Here is a 20,035-nt window from a genome sequence, read left to right as displayed (position 1 = left end):
GGTGATCGGTGGTCAGAGTGGACTCGTTGGGCCGAAGGGCCTGTTGCTATGCCTTATCTCTAAATTAAACTAAAAATGCTGGAGTAACTCAGTGGGTCAGGCCAGGACCTCTGGAGAACATTGATTGTTCACAGAATGAAGAAGGGTCATGACCAGAAACATCATCTGTCCATGTTCTCCAGAGATGATGCCTGACCCGTTGAGTCACTCCAGCACTTCTTTAGCATATTGTGTCTATTCGTTTTTTTTTTTCGTTTTTTTTTCTTTAGCCTTAAATAAAAAGGATGACAAATGTTTAAATCTCCTTTCTTACGTTGCAGACTGTATTGGCAAAAGAACTTGAAGAAATAGAGAAATTCTTCTACCAAGAGCAAGTTTGTCATCTTCCATTGAACCCTACATTTGCCGTGAAAGGAATTGATGTTAGCGTACGTTCTCTTGCTAACAAACCGCTGCTGCTTCAGAGTGATAACAGTGGTCGTCGAAACCTTGAAATAACTGCACGGTCTTTCGCTTTCTATATCTCATGTTCTTTTAAATTTCTTATTTTTGAATGTTACGGGAACAGGAAATCAGATCAGAAACCAGACAGCCATTAACTTGGAGAAATGAAGAGCTGCAGATGCTGGGACAAAAGGACACACAACTCTGGGGTAACTCAGCGGGTCAGGCAGCATCTCTGGAGATCGTGGATAGGTGATGCTTTGCATCGAGACCCTTCTTCAGACCCAAAAAACATCAACCTACCCGAGGCAGGGTCTCGACCGGAATCGTCACCCAATCCTTCTCTCCAGAGATGCTGCCTGTCCCGTTGAGTTTCTCCAGTATTTTGTGTCTTTCTCCAGAGATGTTGCCTGACCTGCTGAGTTCCTTCAGCACTTTGGGTCTAGCTATGGTATAAACCAGCATTTGCAGTTCTTTGTTCCTTCATTTTGTCTGCTCTACTGTGCAATCTCGTCAACGTATGCCTATGAAGCTCTCCTCCCCATGATGGTGGCTCTGTGAGAGCCTCGCTCACTGCTCCCCCTCTGCGATTCCACAGCCAGGGTATGTTGTACCTGATGGGTTCCAGCTCCAGTTCCAGACCTCCCAGTTCAGACCAACCTGGATTTTGAGTCTGAAGTAGGATCTCGACTTGAAATGTTAGCTATCCGTGTTCTCCAGGGATGCTGGCTAACCCGCTGAGTTACTCCAGCACTTTTGTGTTCTCTTTGCCCAATAACTTGTCTTTGGTTGTTGGTTGGACCAGTGCAGATACTATATCTGACCACTGGAAAAAGGAAGGGTTGTTAGAGAGGCTCCACATGTCTCCTGGGAGACAAGATCACTGATTCAATTGTTTGACCCAGACACTGAGTATTTGGAGACACGAGGAACTGCAGATGCTGGAATCGTGAGCAAAACAGACAAAGCGCTGGAGTAATTCAATGGGCCAGGCAGCACATCTGGAGAACACGGATAGACAATGTTTTGGGTCAAAACTCTTCTTCATTCTGATCGTAGTGAGGGGAGGAAAGCTGGAAGAGAGGTGGGGGCGAGCCAAAGCCTGGCAAGTGATAGGTGGATACAGGTGGGAGTAGTCTTGTTTCACAGATGGGTAGATGAGGTGACAAAGACTGGAGGTGTAAAGGAGACAAAATGGTGCCAGGGAAAGAAGAGGAGTGAATGTGAAAGCAGGGTGCGATTCAATCACAATGAATATCTCATTGTAATGTTAAATATACCAAAACATAATATGTCCCTGGAGAACATGTCTTTATTTAAACTGGGCTGTCTTTCCCTTCATTCTTTTGCATCTTAGCCCAAATATACAAGGAAGATTGGAAACACTGCAGGTGTATGCCAATTGACACTTGTGAATCACTAAAGACTGTGGGAGAAGCAGGCGGTGGGATTTGAGAAAGCACTACGCCACAAGTACACGATCATCTTTAATTGAACCCTGTAGACATTCAGCAAAACAGTAAACAGCATGATTGCTGCAGTCAGGAGATTGTAGCATGATCATTAAGCTGCAGCATCAATTTTATGTGCATCTAGGTTAATTGTACATTGGGATTCCTGCTGTAACATACCCAGCCCTCAGGCAATACAACCCTCACTCATTACTGCATTGAAACATTGGCCTGGCTTAGCGACTGAAGTCCTGGGTTGGGATTTGAACTCACGGCTGCCGATTCAGAAGTGAATAGACATCTGCTAAGGCACAAGAACTGCAGATTTTGGAATCTGGAACTAAATACAAAATGGTGGGCACCATGCACAAGGGGTCAGGTAGCATCTGCAGAAGGAATGAACAGGCGATGTTTCGGGTCGGGACCCTTCTTCAGACTGATTGTGGGAGGTGAGGAGAGGGGAGAAAGCTTGTATAGTGGAGAGGCTGGACAGCTGGTAGTTGGAGCAGTGAGAGGGGGGTCTCACAGTACTCCTGTCAGAGAGAGGATGAGAACGTCTTCGAAGCGAGCATACCTTGAGGAGATTTTGCACTGGGGCAGTCAGAATGTAGAAACAAGGAACTGCAGATGCTGGTTTACAAAAAAAAGACTCCACCACTTGTGAGTTTCGCTGCACCAAATGGGCTGATGCAAAGTTAGGGTGAGGGGCTGCCGGAAGTTGCACTGTCTGATCATGATGTGTGATGGCAAGTTCAATTCCTAATTCAGATGAATAGGGGGAGAAAAAAGCTGTCCAAGATACCGTTCCAATGTTCCATCACCAACCAAACGAAACCATGTAAAATATTCAGTGTTTTTTACAAATATTACTATTACAAATTAACCGGGTATCATTTACATTGTGCATTTATCAACGTTTAATTTAGTTTAGTTTATTGTCACATGTACCAAATAATGTGAAAAGTCATTTTTGTTTTGTGCTGTCCAGTCAGCGGAAAGGCTGTTCATGATTAAAGAGTGCAGCGGTAGAGTTGATGCCTTACAGTGCCAGAGATCCGGGTTCAATCTTGAACTGTGTGTGGAGATCGCAGGCTCTCTCTGGGAGCTCTGATTTTTCTCTTCCACATTACAAGGATATACAGGTTTGTAGGCTAATTGGCATTGGTAGAATTGTAATTACAATTTTACCATTGCCAATTAACCTACAAACCTGTATATCCCTAATGTGTGGGGTGGCTAGTGTACAAGGTGATCACTGGTCGGCATGGACTCAGTGGGCCAAAAGGCCTGTTTCCGCTCAGTATCGTTAAAGTCTAAAGTCTCAAACTGTCCACAGTGCACAGATAGAGAATAAAGTGAATAATGTTTAGTGCAAGATAAAGTCCTGTAAAAAAGAGTGGAGCGATTGTAAATTCATATGTGACATAATCAGAATGAGGCCATTTCGCCCATTAAAGCTACTCCACCATTCAAACATGGCTGATCAAGCATTCCCTCTCAACCCCATTCTCCTGCCTTCTCCCCATAACCATTGACACCCTTATCAATCAATAATCTATCCATTTCTGCATTTTAAAAAATCAATTGACTTGGCCTCCATGGTGGCAATAATTCCGCAATGTAATAACTGATTGCAGATCTGCTTCTGGGACCAGCATTAAGAGAGTCTGTAACCAAAACAAGGTAGCACCCCACTGAACTGTATTAAATCAGCACCAGAGATTTTGGATTTGAGTCTTATCTGACTCTGGCGAGTGGAATATGAAATGAGCCAAGCTAAAAATGAACAGATTTATCTTACTTTGATCTAGTCGTTTTTTGCAATTTGTCTAAAGTTTAGCTGGATCAAAACTTGCCAGCTTCCCGGTCTGCAGTAAGGGCAATGACATCCTCTGCGGATATGCCGTAGAAAGCATTTTACCGGGATGCATCACACACTGGTTTGGGTAAAGCTCCATCCAAGACCACAAGAAATTGCAGGGAGTTGTAGACGCAGCACAGACTATCACGCAAACCAACTTCCCTTCCATTGTCTCCATCTACACTTCGCGCTGCCTCGGCAAGGCCACCAGCATAATCAAGGACCCTGCTCATCTCATCCTGGCCACTCCCTCTTCTCCCCTCTCCCATCTGGCAAGATGTAGAGAAATGTGAAAACTCACACCTCCTGATTCAGGGACAGTTTCTTCCAAGCTGCTATCAGTCAACTAAACCGTCCGCTCTTCAGCTAGAGTGCGGCCCCGACCTCCCACCTACACTCATTAGAGAACCTTTGAACTATCTTTAATCAGACTTTATTAGACTTTATCTTGCACTAAATGCTGTCCCATTTATTTTTTATCTGGGCACCGTGGACGACAAGATTGGATTCATGTGTCGTCTAATAAAAGCTTGTCGCTGTACGTGACAATAATAAACTAAACTAATCTCCCGCTGGAACCCAACAGATGGGAAATGATTGCAACAAAAGTACTATTTCACACTTATGGAACGAGCTGCCAGAGGAGGCAGTTGATGCAGGGACTATCACAACATTTAAGAAGCAGTTAGACAGGCACATGGATAGGACAGGTTAGGAGGGATATGGAACAAATGCTGGCAGGTGGGACTACTGTAGCTGGGGCATGTTGGCCAGTGTCAGCAGGTTGGGTGTGAGGGCCTGTTTCCACACTGCATTACTGTTTGACTCTATGACTCTGTTTACCGTAAGGGTTAAGTGTCCATATTAACTCCATGGAGTTGATTGCTGAATTTATAAATCTAAACATACATCGAAAGCCACTGCAGCGTGCGGTGATTGCAATGATTCACATTCTCTGATGTCTGGCAGAGGTCACAGGGGAAATAAATTATAACACTGTAATAGCTTTTAAGGCCGAGCTTAAAACAAAATTACTTCAGTTTCACAGCCTTTGCTCTTGATGCTGAGTTGAAAGGAGATGCTAGAATTAATTTGTTAGTGGGTGAAATGAGGTGCCTTTTCTGAGATTAACTTGAGATTAACTTGATGCAGTGATAAATAAAACCAAGATAGACACAAAGTGCTGGAGTAACTCAGCGTGGTCAGGCAGCATCTCTGCAGAAAAGGAATAGGTGACATTTCGGGTCGAGACCCTTCTTCAGACTGAGAGTCTGGGGAGGGGGAAACTAGAGGTATGACAAGGTACAAAGTGCAGAGGGGGTGCAGGGAGAGAGGGTTTGCAGAACACTTGTCTGAGAGAGTAAAGTACAAGGATATACAGGTTTGTAGGCTAATTGGCATTGGTAGAATTGTAATTACAATTTTACCATTGCCAATTAACCTACAAACCTGTATATCCCTAATGTGTGGGGTGGCTAGTGTACAAGGTGATCACTGGTCGGCATGGACTCAGTGGGCCAAAAGGCCTGTTCCGCTCAGTATCGTTAAAGTCTAAAGTCTCAAACTGTCCACAGTGCACAGATAGAGAATAAAGTGAATAATGTTTAGTGCAAGATAAAGTCCTGTAAAAAAGAGTTGAGTGATTGTAAATACATATGTGATAGAATCAGAATGAGGCCATTTGGCCCATTAAAGCTACTCCACCATTCACACATGGCTGATCAGGCATTCCCTCTCAACCCCATTCTCCTGCCTTCTCCCCATAACCATTGACACCCTTATCAATCAATAATCTATCCATTTCTGCATTTTAAAAAATCAATTGACTTGGCCTCCATGGTGGCAATAATTCCGCAATGTAATAACTGATTGCAGATCTGCTTCTGGGACCAGCATTAAGAGAGTCTGTAACCAAAACAAGGTAGCACCCCACTGAACTGTATTAAATCAGCACCAGAGATTTTGGATTTGAGTCTTATCTGACTCTGGCGAGTGGAATATGAAATGAGCCAAGCTAAAAATGAACAGATTTATCTTACTTTGATCTAGTCATTTTTTACAATTTGTCTAAAGTTTAGCTGGATCAAAACTTGCCAGCTTCCCGGTCTGCAGTAAGGGCAATGACATCCTCTGCGGATATGCCGTAGAAAGCATTTTACCGGGATGCATCACACACTGGCTTGGGTAAAGCTCCATCCAAGACCACAAGAAATTGCAGGGAGTTGTAGACGCAGCACAGACTATCACGCAAACCAACCTCCCTTCCATTGTCTCCATCTACACTTCGCGCTGCCTCGGCAAGGCCACCAGCATAATCAAGGACCCTGCTCATCTCATCCAGGTCACTCCCTCTTCTCCCCTCTCCCATCTGGCAAGATGTAGAGAAATGTGAAAACTCACACCTCCTGATTCAGGGACAGTTTCTTCCAAGCTGCTATCAGTCAACTAAACCGTCCGCTCTTCAGCTAGAGTGCGGCCCCGACCTCCCACCTACACTCATTAGAGAACCTTTGAACTATCTTTAATCAGACTTTATTAGACTTTATCTTGCACTAAATGCTGTCCCATTTATTCTTTATCTGTGCACCGTGGACGACAAGATTGGATTCATGTGTCGTCTAATAAAAGCTTGTCGCTGTACGTGACAATAATAAACTAAACTAATCTCCCGCTGGAACCCAACAGATGGGAAATGATTGCAACAAAAGTACTATTTCACACTTATGGAACGAGCTGCCAGAGGAGGTAGTTGATGCAGGGACTATCGCAACATTTAAGAAGCAGTTAGACAGGCACATGGATAGGACAGGTTAGGAGGGATATGGAACAAATGCTGGCAGGTGGGACTACTGTAGCTGGGGCATGTTGGCCGGTGTCAGCAGGTTGGGCGTGAGGGCCTGCTTCCACACTGTATTACTGTTTGACTCTATGACTCTGTTTACCGTAAGGGTTAAGTGTCCATATTAACTCCATGGAGTTGATTGCTGAATTTATAAATCTAAACATACATCGAAAGCCACTGCAGCGTGCGGTGATTGCAATGATTCACATTCTCTGATGTCTGGCAGAGGTCACAGGGGAAATAAATTATAACACTGTAATAGCTTTTAAGGCCGAGCTTAAAACAAAATTACTTCAGTTTCACAGCCTTTGCTCTTGATGCTGAGTTGAAAGGAGATGCTAGAATTAATTTGTTAGTGGGTGAAATGAGGTGCCTTTTCTGAGATTAACTTGAGATTAACTTGATGCAGTGATAAATAAAACCAAGATAGACACAATGTGCTGGAGTAACTCAGCGTTGTCAGGCAGCATCTCTGCAGAAAAGGAATAGGTGATGTTTTGGGTCAAAGACCCTTCCTCAGACTGGGAGTTAGGGGAGGGGGAAACTAGAGGTATGACAAGGTACAAAGTGCAGAGGGGGTGCAGGGAGAGAGGGTTTGCAGAACACTTGTCTGAGAGAGTAAAGAGCCTGTCGCACGCAGATGGTGCCCGAAGATTTTGTACATCACAAAATCCTGCAACGCCGCACGTCACTGCCTATCTCATCGCGCTCCGTGCGTGCGTAATGTGCACCGTGCGCGCATCACGTGCAGGTCACATCGCGCGCGTCGTGTGTCGTGACGCGTAAATGATGTCACGTAAATTACACGCAAATGACGGCCTAGTGGGACAGGCCCTTCAAAGTACTATCTCCGACAAGAGTTTAAACCACTGAGCTATTAAGTTAGATGGAAGAGGTATAACACCAATTTAATTATTGTGTTAGGTCAGGTCAGGTCGGGGGGAGCTCCCCCTCACACAGGTACCATGTAATCCTGTGCTGCCTGCTCCATGGTCGGATAGTCGGTGACTAAACCATCTCCCGCACCTACTTTGTCAGGTGAGGAGGGGGCTGTGGACCCCCAGCAGGACCAAAAACAAGACCCGTCAAAGAGCAGATGAGCTTCTAGCGAGCCAACGGCCATCCACACTTCAGTAGAAGTTGTGATCACTGTCATACACAGCATTGTAAGGAATGATGATAAAGCACACACACCAAAATCCTATACTTCCAGCGGCGGAAGTCCGCAGGAACAGGAGGACAGAGATGTGTGGTTTAGATTAGATTAGATTCAATTTATTTGTCATTTGGACCCCTTGAGGTCCAAACGAAATGACGTTTCTGCAGCCATACATTACAAACAAATAGACCCAAGACACAACAATAATTTACATAAAACATCATCACATCGCTTTGATAGGCCAAAAAACTTATCTCCACTGCGATGTCAGAGTCAAAGTCAAGCCCCGTCTGGCGATGGCGATTGTCCCGCGGCCATTAAAGCCACGATGGGTGATGCAACGTACACCGGGTCTTGATGTTAGAGCCCCCGGCGTGCGCTCGCAGAGTCCCGTGGCCATTCCAAGCCGCCGGGGCTGATGTCAGGCCCCGCTCCAGGAGCTCTTACCCCGTTCGGGCGGGAGAATCGTAGCGAGAGCCCTGAAAAAATCCAGGGACCCGCGGGCTCCCGGTGCCGCAGTTAACTCGAAGCGGGTGGGCCGCAGGCTCCAAGTACCGCTCTGGACTCGGCCAGCTCCGCGACGGTGAGGTGTGTCGTCGGCACCAGAGCCCCCGGTCTTCTCCTGTTGGAGGCCGCTCCTCGTTGCAGCCCCAACGACAACGGAGACCCGACAAAGAAAAGGTCGGGTCTCCCGTGCAGGGAGAGATTAAAGGGTGATATTTCGGGTCCATAACCTTCTTCAATCTCTCCCTTTGAAGAAGGGTCGCAACCAGAAAAGTCACCCATCCTTTTTCCCCATGGATGCTACCTGACCCGCTGAGTTACTCCAGCATTTTGTGTCTAGCTTCGTTATATACCAGCATCTGCAGTCCCGTTCTACACAATTTATCTTAGTTGGTTGTTAAAGTAATCCAGCACTGGTATATTTTCTATTTCCAAATGATACCTTCAACAGCGTCAAAAATTAATCTGTAACAAGTTTTCCATGCAATATTAATATTCTCACCTGTTTTTGTTTGTGAACAGGTTTGTTCGTATTTCACATCAAATGCTGTTCCTTTGAAAATTTCTTTTATCAATGCCGAACCTTTGGGGAAAAATATCAATGTGATATGCAAGGTAGGACATGAATGGCGTTCGTTAAGTTTTAATGATGCCACATTTGAAACAACTACTAATTCAAAGATAATTAGTTGTAAAATAACAGCTGTGTTGTTCTGCTGACAATTTATGCAAGTTGATCACAGCAACAGGCCCAAAGTGTGAGGGTGGGTTAGAATGATGGGGCGTCACGGTGGCGCAGCGGTAGAGCTGCTGCCTCACAGCGCCCGTGACCCAGGTTTGATCCTGACTACGGGAAGCTTTACATTCTCCCCTGTGACCACGTGGGTTTTCTCCGGGTGCTCCGGTTTCTTCCCGCCAGCTGCGGGAGCATCGACCACCTCAACGGATGGTTCGACTGCCCCGACCGCGGAAGAAAAATGAGCGAAGAAGATTCCATCACAGTGAGGAATGTGGGGAATCTGCTGTGGTGGATGTTGATGTTAACTTTTATGTAGTTGTGTGTCTTGTTGATTTTTTTAGTATGGCTGTATGGTAATACGAATATCGCTGTACCTTAATTGGTACACATGACAATGAAAGACCTTTGAAACCTTTGAAACCTTTAAATATATAAAATACCAAGAAAATTCTTCTGTTTGCATACATTCCCTGTATGACATTCATTTCATGGGACTGTGGGCTAATCTGAAGACTAATAACATCTTAATTGCAACCAAATTGTTGAAAAGGGTGCAGAGAAGATTTACAAAGATGTTGCCAGGACTTGAGAATCTGAGCTATAGGGAGAGATTGAGCAGGTTGGGACTCCATTCCCTGGAGCACAGGAGAATGAGGGATGATCTTATAGAGATGTAGAACATCATGAGAGGAATAGATCGAGTGGACGCATAGAGACTCTTGCCCAGAGGGGGAAATGGAGGACCAGAGGGCATAGGTTTGTAAAGGTGGAATGATTTTATCGGAATCTGAGGGGTAACTTATTCACGCAAAGGATGGTGGGTGTACGGAACAAGCTTCCGCAGGAAGTGGTTGATGTTGGGACTATCACAACGTTTAAGAAGCAATTAGACAGGTACATGGATAGGACAGGTTGAGAGGGATATGGGCCAAATACAAGCTAGTGAGACTAGTGTAGATGCGATACGTTGGTTGGTGTGGGCAAGTTGAGCTGATGAGCCTGTTTCCACGTTATATGACTCTATGACTAAATAGCATCTCCATCAACTCGTGTACCAAGAGATCTACTTGTAAAGGTAAAGCTATGAAGCCAGTGTTCATTCCTTGCAGATGTAACACCTACTTCATAGAAGATAGAGCATAGAACATAGAGCATAGAATATGGAACAGTGCAGAATAGGAACAGGCCCTTCGGCCCACAATGGTTGTGCTAAACATAATGCCTAAGTAAACTATTGCCTCTGCCAGCACGTGATCCACATATCTCCGTTCCCTGCATATCCATGCGCCTATCGAAAAACCTGCTCAATACCACTATCATATCTGCCTGAACCACCAGCCCTGGCAGCGCGTTCAAGGCACCCACTACCTGCATAAAAAAATACTTGTACCACACACACCTTCTTTAAACTTTGCCTCTCTCATCTTAACGCTATGGCCTGTAGTCTTTGTCATTTCCACCCTGGAAGAGTGCTTCTGACTGCCTTCCTAATCAACGCCTCTCATAATTTTACATACTGCTATCGGGTCTTTCCTCAGCCTTTGACATTCCAAAGAAACCAATCCAAGTTTGTCCAATCACCCCTTATAACTAATACTCTCCAATCCAAGCATCACTCTGGTAAAGGTAGGCACAAAATGATGGAGTAGCTCAGCGGGTCAGGCAGCATCTCTGGAGAAAACGGATGGGTGACTCGCTGAGTTACTCTAGTACTTTATGTCTATCTTTTGTGTAAACCAGAATCTGCAGTTCTGGTAAACCTCTTCTGCATCCTCCCCAAAGCCTCCAAATCTTTCCTGTAATGGTCATAAGGTCTTAAGGTCTTAAGGTCATAAGTTCGTTCGCGTGTGTGTCAGACGATGGAGCTCGCTGTTGGCTTCTGTCATCGTCCAACATGTTGACAGAATTGTCGCCCGACGCGTCACAGAGTGCATCGTGTTGTCGCTTCCAGGGATCACCACGAGAAGGCTACATTCATGATCCCCAGGTCATACGTGATAGCACAAGAATTAGGCTATTCGGCCCATCAAGACTACTCCACCATTCAATAATGGCTGTACATTGTACATTCTCATCCAGAAAGCTGATATAAACCATAAACAGCAATGGGCTCAGACCGATCCCTAAGGCACACCACTAGTCACAGACTTCCAGTAACAACCTTCCACCATCACCCTCCACTTTCTACCAAGAAGCCAATTCTCTACACAGTAAGCTAACACTTCCTGGATGCCGTGCGATCTAACCTTCAAGAGAAGCCGGACCTTGCCGAACCTGATCAAAGGTCTTGCTGAAGTCCATGGAGACAAGGTCTACTGATCATGCCTTGTTCATCCTCATCCAAATTGTTGACATACACCACACACAACAATGGGCCTAACACCGATCACTGAGGCACGCCACTCATCACAGGCCTCCAGTCTGAAAACCAACCCCCCAACATTATCCCCTGCTGCCTTCCATGAAGCCAATTCTCAAGCCTGTCGGCTAGCTCTCCCTGGATCCCCTGCAATCTAACCGTCCCACAACACATTCCTGATCTTATTGATGACCTGTATTGTTATTTATGTACACTTTTGCAAGTTTTCCCCAAGGACAATCCCATGGTGGGATGAGGGTGGGGGATGGGGGAAGGTGATCACTAGTTCTAATGGTTTGTTGAACTAATTGGTTTTGACCTTTGCCTCTTGCCAGACAGGAGATGACCTACGACAGGACATGTTGGTTCTGCAGATTGTGAAACTCATGGACCGCATCTGGTGCCAGGAGGGCCTGGACATGAGCATGATCATCTACAGGTGCATCTCGACCGGAGGAATGAGAGGTCAGTGCTACTGTGTGCTCTCCTCCCACCACGAGGGATTATGTTCAGAGTTTAACCCCCAAAGTTACAATGATGAAGAGGTTATATCATATTCACCACATCATACTTCTCACACGAATAGCAGACCATTCCATCCATCCAGTTTTGAATGTCTGAAAGGCGCAGCATGGAAACAGGCCTTCCGGCCCATTGAGTCCGCACCAACCATCGATCACATTCATACTAGTTTTATTGAAAGATACAGCATGGAAACAAGCCTTTCGGCCCATCAAGTCCATGCATCAGTATAAAGTCATAGTCTGCCCAAACTCTCCCCATACTGTAGCTCAGCCATGGCAACACCGTTCTAAATCTTCTCTGCAGCCTTTCCAGCTTAATGGCATATTCTACAGAGCAGGTGAACAGAACTGAACACGGAATGCTCCAAGTGTAACCTCAGCAACATCTTGTGCTTGTGTTCAATGTTTGCAAAAGAAAAATTGGCAGATTGGACACAACCTCACATGTTGGACATTGGAGCCAAAGATCAGGCAATGAATACAACAGTGGACACATATTAAGCATTATATTCCAAAAGGTTGAAGTTGCTTAGATCAAGTTTATGTGTAAGAAGATAAGCCACTATTTATTGACTGTACCATCTTTCCATAAGCAATAAAAAACGATTATAAAATGATTGGCACTGTGGCACAGCAGGTAGAGCTGCTCCCTCATAGTGCCAGAGACCTGGTTTCAATCCTGACTTTGGGTGTTGACTGTGTGGGGAGTTTGTACGTTCTCCCTGTGACCACATGGGTTTCCTCCAAGTGTTCCAGTTTTCTCCTGCATCCTAAAGACGTGCAGACGTGTATGCTAATTGGCCCTCTGTAAAGTGCATCTAATACGTAGGGAGTAGATGAAAAAGTGAGATAACATAGAACGCGTGTAAATGGGTGATTGACGTTCGGTGTGGAGTCAATTAAAAGGAAAAGCCATGATAGAAATATGTTACCTTAATTGACTACCATTTTGTAGAAGTCAATCCACTTAAAGTTATTTGAAAGTAGAAACAAGGAACTGCAGACGCTGGGTTACGAAAAAAGATACAAAGTGCTGGAATAACTCAACAGGTCAGGCAGCATCTCTGGAGAAGGTAGGTAGACAAATGTTCGAGTCTGGGCTCTTCTCACATATCCTCAATGTTATTCAAAATGTTGATGGCTTTTTTGTGTAACCTCACTCAAGACATGGGACTTCTTACAGGAATGGTGGAGATAATACCTGGTGCTACGACTCTTGCCAAGATCCACATGAAGTATGGTATCACTGGGCCATTCAAGGACAACACACTCTCAAACTGGTTCCAAGAGCACAACCCAACCAAGGAGCAGCACGAGAAGGTGAGCTTTAACTAAAACATCATCTCATGCAAGGATCAATCCATCTCCCTCACTTTTTGCAAAGTATCTTCCCATAATATCTCAAGGGATCAGAGAGTCAGCCACAATCCACTCAGATCACTAATGCCTCGCCCCACTGCGCTCTCTCTCTCCCTCTCTCTCTCTTTCTCTCTCATTCCATCTCTTGGGAATGGGGAGAAGGCAGGAGAATGTGGGTTGAGAGGGAAAGATAGATCACCCATGTTTGAATGGCAGAGTGGACTCAATGTGCAGAATGGTCTAATTCTGCTCCTACGACATAAACTTCTGAACTTACCATTTGTTGGATGTTGAGCAAGCAAGGAAATTCACATTATTATTATTATTATTATTATCATGTGTAGTGAGGCACAGTGAAAAGCTTTGTTCCATAGATGGAGTCAATGGTGGGAAGTCTGGCCAATGTGATTTTCTTCTGCTCCCCTGGTCTACTTTTATGTTTATTATTGTCATATGTACTGAAGTGCAGTGAAGAGCTTTGTTTTGCATGCAATCCAATCAGATCAGATAATACTATGCGAATGAATACGTTTATTGGCCAAGTATGTACACATACAAGGAATTTGCCTTGGTGCTCCGCTCGCAAGTAACAACACGACATACAGCAGCAATTAAGAATGACACATAAAACATTAAAAATTAATAATAAAACATTATTGATTAAACATGTGAATAAAATAAAATACCAAAGCAAAAGGAGGCTACAGACTTTTGGTTATTGAGTAGACCTACTGATGGAAAAAAATCTGTTTTTATGTCCGGCTGTGGGGGCTTTGACAGTCCGGAGTCGCCTTCCAGAGGGAAGTGATTCAAAGAGTTTGTGGCCAGGGTGAAAGGGGTCAGAGATGATCTTGCCCGCTCGCTTCCTGGCCCTTGCAGTGTACAGTTCTTCAATGGGGGGAAGGTTGGCCGTATAGAATTGGACCATCATTGCCTGTGGCAGATTGTATTTCCTCAGCTGCCGCAGGAAGTACATCCTCTGTTGGGCCTTTTTTAAAGTTTTGGTTGGTTTAGAGATACAGCGTGGAAACAGGCCCTTTCGGCCCACCGAGTCCGTGCCGACCAGCGATCCCCGCACATTAACACTATCCTATACCCACTAGGGACAATTTCTACATTTACCAACCAATTAACCTACAAACCTGTACGTCTGGAGTGTGGGAGTAAACCGAAGATCTCGGAGAAAACCCACGCAGGTCACAGGGAGAACGTACAAACTCCGTATAGTATAGACAGCACCTACTGAGTTGGAGATCAGGAGGCTCCACTCCTGGCACCTAATTTTGCTGCACGGCCATGTCCCCCCCCCCCCCCCCCCCCCCCCCCCCCCCCCCCCCCCCCCCCCCCCCCCCCCCCCCCCCCCCCCCCCCCCCCCCCCCCCCCCCCCCCCCCCCCCCCCCCCCCAGGGGATGGGGGGGGAAAAAAGGCTCCCCCCCCTTATCATTCCCACCCCTGTCCCCCGAAGGTTGGCCCCCCCCCTATACCCGGACTGGAGTGTGTGACGTCTGGAGTGTGGGAGTTGCCGTATAGACAGCACCCGTAGGCAGGATCCAACCCGGGTCTCCGGTGCTGCATTTGCTGTATGGCAGCAATTCTACCGTTGCGAAACCGTGCCGCAGTAGAGTCGATGGTGGCCTTGAAGATGATAGTTCCAAGGAACTTAAAAGACTCCACAGATGAGACTGGGGTGTTGTTGATGGTGAGTGGGGGGAGGGGAGCTCTCCTAAAGTCTATTATCAATTCCACTGTCTTAAGAGCATTGAGCTCCAGGTTGTTATGAAGACACCAGTACGCTAGCTCGGTGTGTCACTTCCTGGCTGTAGGCAGATTCCTCCCCATCCTGGATCAGTCCAATCAGGGTTGTGTCGTCCGCAAACTTGAGAAGCTTGACAGATGACTCTGTGGAGGTGCAAGGCTGCGTACACTCTCCTCTCCATTACTCTATACACAAATACAATCAAGTCAAACTCAAGTACAATAGGTAGAGCAAAGGGGAAGATACAGAGTGCAGAACATAGTTCTCAGCATTGTAGCACATCAGTTCCAGAGACAAAGTCCAATGTCTGCAACAGGGTAGAGGTGAATCGGACAGTACCCTAGGTTATGGAAGGATCGTTCAGAAGCCTGATACAGAGGGGAAGAAGCTTTTTCCTGAGTCTGGTGATGCGCACTTTCAAGCTTCTGTACCTTCTGCCCAACGGGAACAAAGAGAATAAAGAATGGCCGGGGTGGGACAAGTCTTTGATAGTGTTGGCTGCTTTTCCGAAGTACAAGCAAGTGCAGAGACCCGGGTTTGATCCTGACTATGGGTCATGTCTGTACGTTCTCCCCATGACTGCATGGGTCTCCCCCTGCTGCTCTGATTTCCTCTCGCACTCCAAAGACTTACAGGCTTGTAGGTTTATTGGCTTTGGTAAAGATTGTAAATTGTCCCTAGTGTGTAGTAGAGTGGATCGCTAGTCGGCATATACTCAGTGGATCGAAGGGCCTGTTTCCACGCTGTATCTCTAAAATAAACTAAACTAAACATGGGTGAAGTGACATTGGGACTAGCTGCATTGGGATCTGAGGATGGATAGGCAAGAACCTCATACAGGAAATGTACCTGCATCAATTGGGAATTGTTCAGCTTCCTTTACTTGTGTCATATAGTTGGTGTCTTCTAATTTGATGACTAGGCCGTGGAGAACTTTGTCAACTCCTGCGCTGGATGGTGTGTGGCTACCTTTGTCCTGGGCATCTGCGATCGCCACAATGACAACATCATGCTGAGAACCACTGGCCACATGTTCCACATCGACTTCGGAAAGTTTTTGGGGCACTCCCAGATGATCATGAACATGAAGAGGTCAGTGTTCTTAAATTGCAGTGTGTGGACTGAATATTTCATACTGGGCTAGCACAGTGGGGCAGTGTTAGAGTCGCTGCCTTACAGGGCCAGGGGCCCGAGTTCGATCCCGACCTCGGCCGCTGTCTGTACAAGTTTGCACGTGCTCCCTGTGACCGCGTGGGTTTCCTCCGGGCGCTCCAGTTTCCTCCCACATCCCAAAGGCAAGCGGCGTTGCAGGTTAATTGGCCCTCTGTAAATTGCCCCTAGTGTGTAGGGAGTGGATGAGGAAGTGGGGTTACATAGAACTAGTGTGAACGGGTGATCGATGGCCGGCGTGGACTCGGTGGGCTGAAGATCTAAATGATTTAGACTTAGTCCAGGTCTTGTGTTCGGCCACAGAGATATTTGGCTCAGCAGCCAAGCCCTGTATTAATGGATGTCCTTGACTTTGACCAGGGATCGCGTTCCGTTTATATTTACTGCTGAAATGGAGCACTTCATCACAGAAGGTGGGAAAAATGGGGCTCAGTTCCACAGGTTTGTAGACCTCAGCTGCCAGGCTTACAACATCATCCGCCAGCACACTCAACTCCTGATGAATCTCATGGAACTGGTAAGTTGGACATGTTGACTTCATGAAGTTATCAAATCTCCACATGTTGAAAATATGATTATTGTCATAAACAGAGTAGACAGTCCGAATCTTTCACCAGGGTAGAAATGTGAAAGACTGGAGGACATAGCTTGAAGAAGGGGCAAGTTGTTTGCACTGAGGGTGGTGGGTGTTTGGATCGTGCTGCCAGGGGTGGGGTGGAGGCAGATATGATAGTGGAGTTTAAGAGGCTTTTAATCACTCGGGATATGGATCAGGTGCCAGATACCCACCACACTGTGCAAAAAAACCTGCCCCGCACACATCTCTCATGTTGTTAAGCTGGGAAGGGTGCAGGAAAGATTTAGGAGGATGGTGCCAGGACTCAAGGGCCTGAGGTATAGGGAGAGGTTGAGTGGGCTAGGACTTTACTCCTTGGAGTGCAGGATCTTATAGAGGTGTACAAGTTCATGGGGGGAATAGATAGCATAAATGCACAGAGACTTTTAACAAGAGTAGGGGAATTGAGAATCAGAAGACAGGTTTATGAAGAGAAGGGACCCTGAAAGACAACTTTTTTTACACAAGGGGTGGTAGGTGTATAGAATGAGTGGCCGTAGGAAGTAGTTGAGGCTGGTACTATCATGTGTAAGAAACATTTAGACAGGTACATGGGCAGGGTAGGTTTAGAGGAATATGGGTCAAATACAAGCAAGTGAGACTAGTGTGGAAGGGGCATGTTGGTCGGTGTGAGCAAGTTGGGCTGGAGAGCCTGTTCACGCTCTATGACTCAATGACTATAGCTCCTTCAAACTTTGTTACTCTCACAAAGCTATGTCCTCTGGACTTTAGCAGTGATCAATGCCTCCCTATTGAAAGAACCATTTGCTTCTTATTCTTCATTCAGCACCCGCATATCACAATGTTCTCATTCAGTTATAAGAGTGTCAGTAATATTTTTCTTTGTCAGCATCCAAACAAAAACTCTGAAGACATTTACTTGTGGGATTTTCCCTGAGTGGGAAAACTCATCTAAAGTAAGTCAAGTCCTCAGCTTGTGGCCACGAACCAGACTCACAGCATGTGTGTCACCACCAGCACAGAGACGCGGGATACTTTCCAGCACTTTGGGTCTATTTATCTTAGATTGTTTGTAACGCAAGGAGTTATAGGAATAATGGATCAAGGGGCAAACAAACTGAGAGAGAAGATTGTGGCTCAACTCCAACATCCCACAGTCCACTGTGCGTACAAGAGTGTCTCAGTCTGTCTGCAATTAGTGCTTATGGTTGCTGCTGTAACTTGATAATCACAGACCTCCCGTCCTTGTCTGCTTTAGATGTTGTCAGCCGGACTTCCTGAGCTGTCTGAGGTCCAGGACCTGAAGCATGTCTACAACAACCTGCGACCAATGGACTCTGATGTACAAGCCACCTCATACTTTACAAGGTTAAAGCTCTGAATTATTTTTCCGTTTGAGTATTTTCTCTCCGTAGCTTGAGACACAGCAAGGAAACAGACCCTTTGGCCCACCAAATCCATGCCGACCATCGATCCCCAGTTTACACTAGTTCTATGTTATCCACTTTCTCAAACCTGTGTCTCTGGCACAGTTCTACCAGCTGTGCCATTGAACCACTGCAGTGTCCTGTAACTAAATTCTGAACCATTAAATAAATTAGTTTCTTCTGAGGAAGTTATGGAGATGCTCTACTGTAATTTTAATGCAAAAAAGTACAGATAAATAAAGAAAAATAGATAAAGGCAGTAGTTGAACACTTCCAACAAATCCCTACAAATTATATAGTTTAGAGCAGCACGGTGGCACAGCGGTAGAATTGCTGCCTTACAGTACCAGAGACTTGGGTTTGATCCTGAATATGGATGCTGTCTGTACAGAGTTTATACGTTCTCCCCTTGACCACCTGGGTTTTCTCCGGGTGAGGTACACATACAGGTTGTAGGTTAATTTTGGTTTCTGTAAATGTAACTTGGCCCCAGTGGTTGTTACTCGATGGGCCGAAATGCTGTATCTCTAAACTAAGCTAAACAAAACTAAACTTGTAGTACTTTGTCACACGTACCTGGATACAGTGAAATGCATTGTTTTTCATACAGTCCAGTAATATCATGTGATACATAAGCACGATCATACATAAGTACAAGAGTGCTGTGATTGTCGGGTACATTCCAATTGATCAGTTTTATCAAGTCAGTCCTCCATACACAAAATGAAAATTATTTTCCAGAGGTGGCCACTACTGCCATCTTACACCCACGAGGTCACAAGTTCACATGTTCACAAGTTATAGGAGTAGAATTAGGCCATTCGGCCCATCGGGTCCACTCCGCCATTCAATCAAGGCTGATCTGTGGCTCCGAACCCCATTTTCCTGCCTTCTCCCCATGACCCTTGACGCCCGTTCTAATCAAGAATGTGTCTATCTCTCTCTTGAAGTGACTTGGCCTCCTCAGCCCTCTGTGGCAATGAGTTCCACAGATTAACTATCCTCTGACAAAAAAAGTTTCTCCTCACCTTCTTTCTGAAAGAGCACCCTTTAATTCTAGGGCTATGACCTCCTTTCCACATCCACTCTATCTATGCCTTTCATTATTCTGTATGTTTCAAAGAGGTCCCCCCTCAAACTTCTAAACTCCAGCGAGTAGAGACCCAATGTTGTCAAACACTCTTCATATGCTAACCCACTGAGTCCTGAAATCATTCTTGTAAACCTCCTCTGGATCCTGTCCAGAGTCAGCACATCCTTCCTCAGATATGGGGCCCAAATTTGCTCACAGTACTCCAAACGCGGCCTGACCAGCGCCTTAGAGAGGGTCAGCATTACATCTCTGTTTTTGTATTTCAGTCCTCTTGATATAAATATCAATTTCGTCAATATTACTGCTTGGGTAGCTTACAGCCTAATGGTGTGAACATTGAATTCTCCAATTTTAGGTAACTAACTGTAAACAAGCTTCCCTTTCTCCCTCCTCTGTATGGGATGCAATACAGGAAAAGGGCTCAGGGGGAGGGGGAGAAATGGGTGTGAATCCAGGTGGGACAGAGGGAAGAGCCAAAAGGGGGAAGGTGAGGTAAATTGCTCGTAGGTTATTTATCTAAAATTGGAGAATTTAATGTCCATTCCACTGGGGTGTAAGTTAACCAAGTGAAAATAATAAAATGTGGAGTCATACAGCGTGGATACAGGCCCTTCAGCTCAAGTTGCCCATGCCGACCAAGATGCCCCATCTACACTAGTCCCACCTGCCTGCATTTGGCCCATATCTCTTTAAACCTGTCCTAACCATGCACCTGTCCTAATGTTCGTTAAAAAGTTGTGATAATACCCACCCATCACCCTATGTGTCAA

The 20,035-nt window shown here is 45.7% G+C and overlaps 1 protein-coding gene across 2 annotated transcripts in view; it reads left to right on the top strand.

The window, feature by feature from the left end:
* LOC129707687 (phosphatidylinositol 4-phosphate 3-kinase C2 domain-containing subunit beta-like) overlaps window positions 1-20,035 on the top strand; it is a 177,868-nt gene that overhangs the window by 114,902 nt on the left and 42,931 nt on the right. For both annotated transcript variants that reach the window (XM_055652882.1, XM_055652883.1), the window contains exons 20-26: window positions 321-428; window positions 8,784-8,876; window positions 11,695-11,824; window positions 13,067-13,203; window positions 15,921-16,090; window positions 16,529-16,685; window positions 18,004-18,113. In XM_055652882.1, coding sequence (XP_055508857.1) covers window positions 321-428; window positions 8,784-8,876; window positions 11,695-11,824; window positions 13,067-13,203; window positions 15,921-16,090; window positions 16,529-16,685; window positions 18,004-18,113 — 905 coding nt within the window. The remainder of the gene's footprint in view (window positions 1-320; window positions 429-8,783; window positions 8,877-11,694; window positions 11,825-13,066; window positions 13,204-15,920; window positions 16,091-16,528; window positions 16,686-18,003; window positions 18,114-20,035) is intronic.

This window comes from Leucoraja erinacea, chromosome 22, assembly GCF_028641065.1.
Source record: "Leucoraja erinacea ecotype New England chromosome 22, Leri_hhj_1, whole genome shotgun sequence".
Taxonomy (NCBI): domain Eukaryota; kingdom Metazoa; phylum Chordata; class Chondrichthyes; order Rajiformes; family Rajidae; genus Leucoraja; species Leucoraja erinaceus.
The sequence above is the reverse complement of the archived record's forward strand: the minus strand, read 5'-3'. Positions and strand labels throughout refer to the sequence as shown.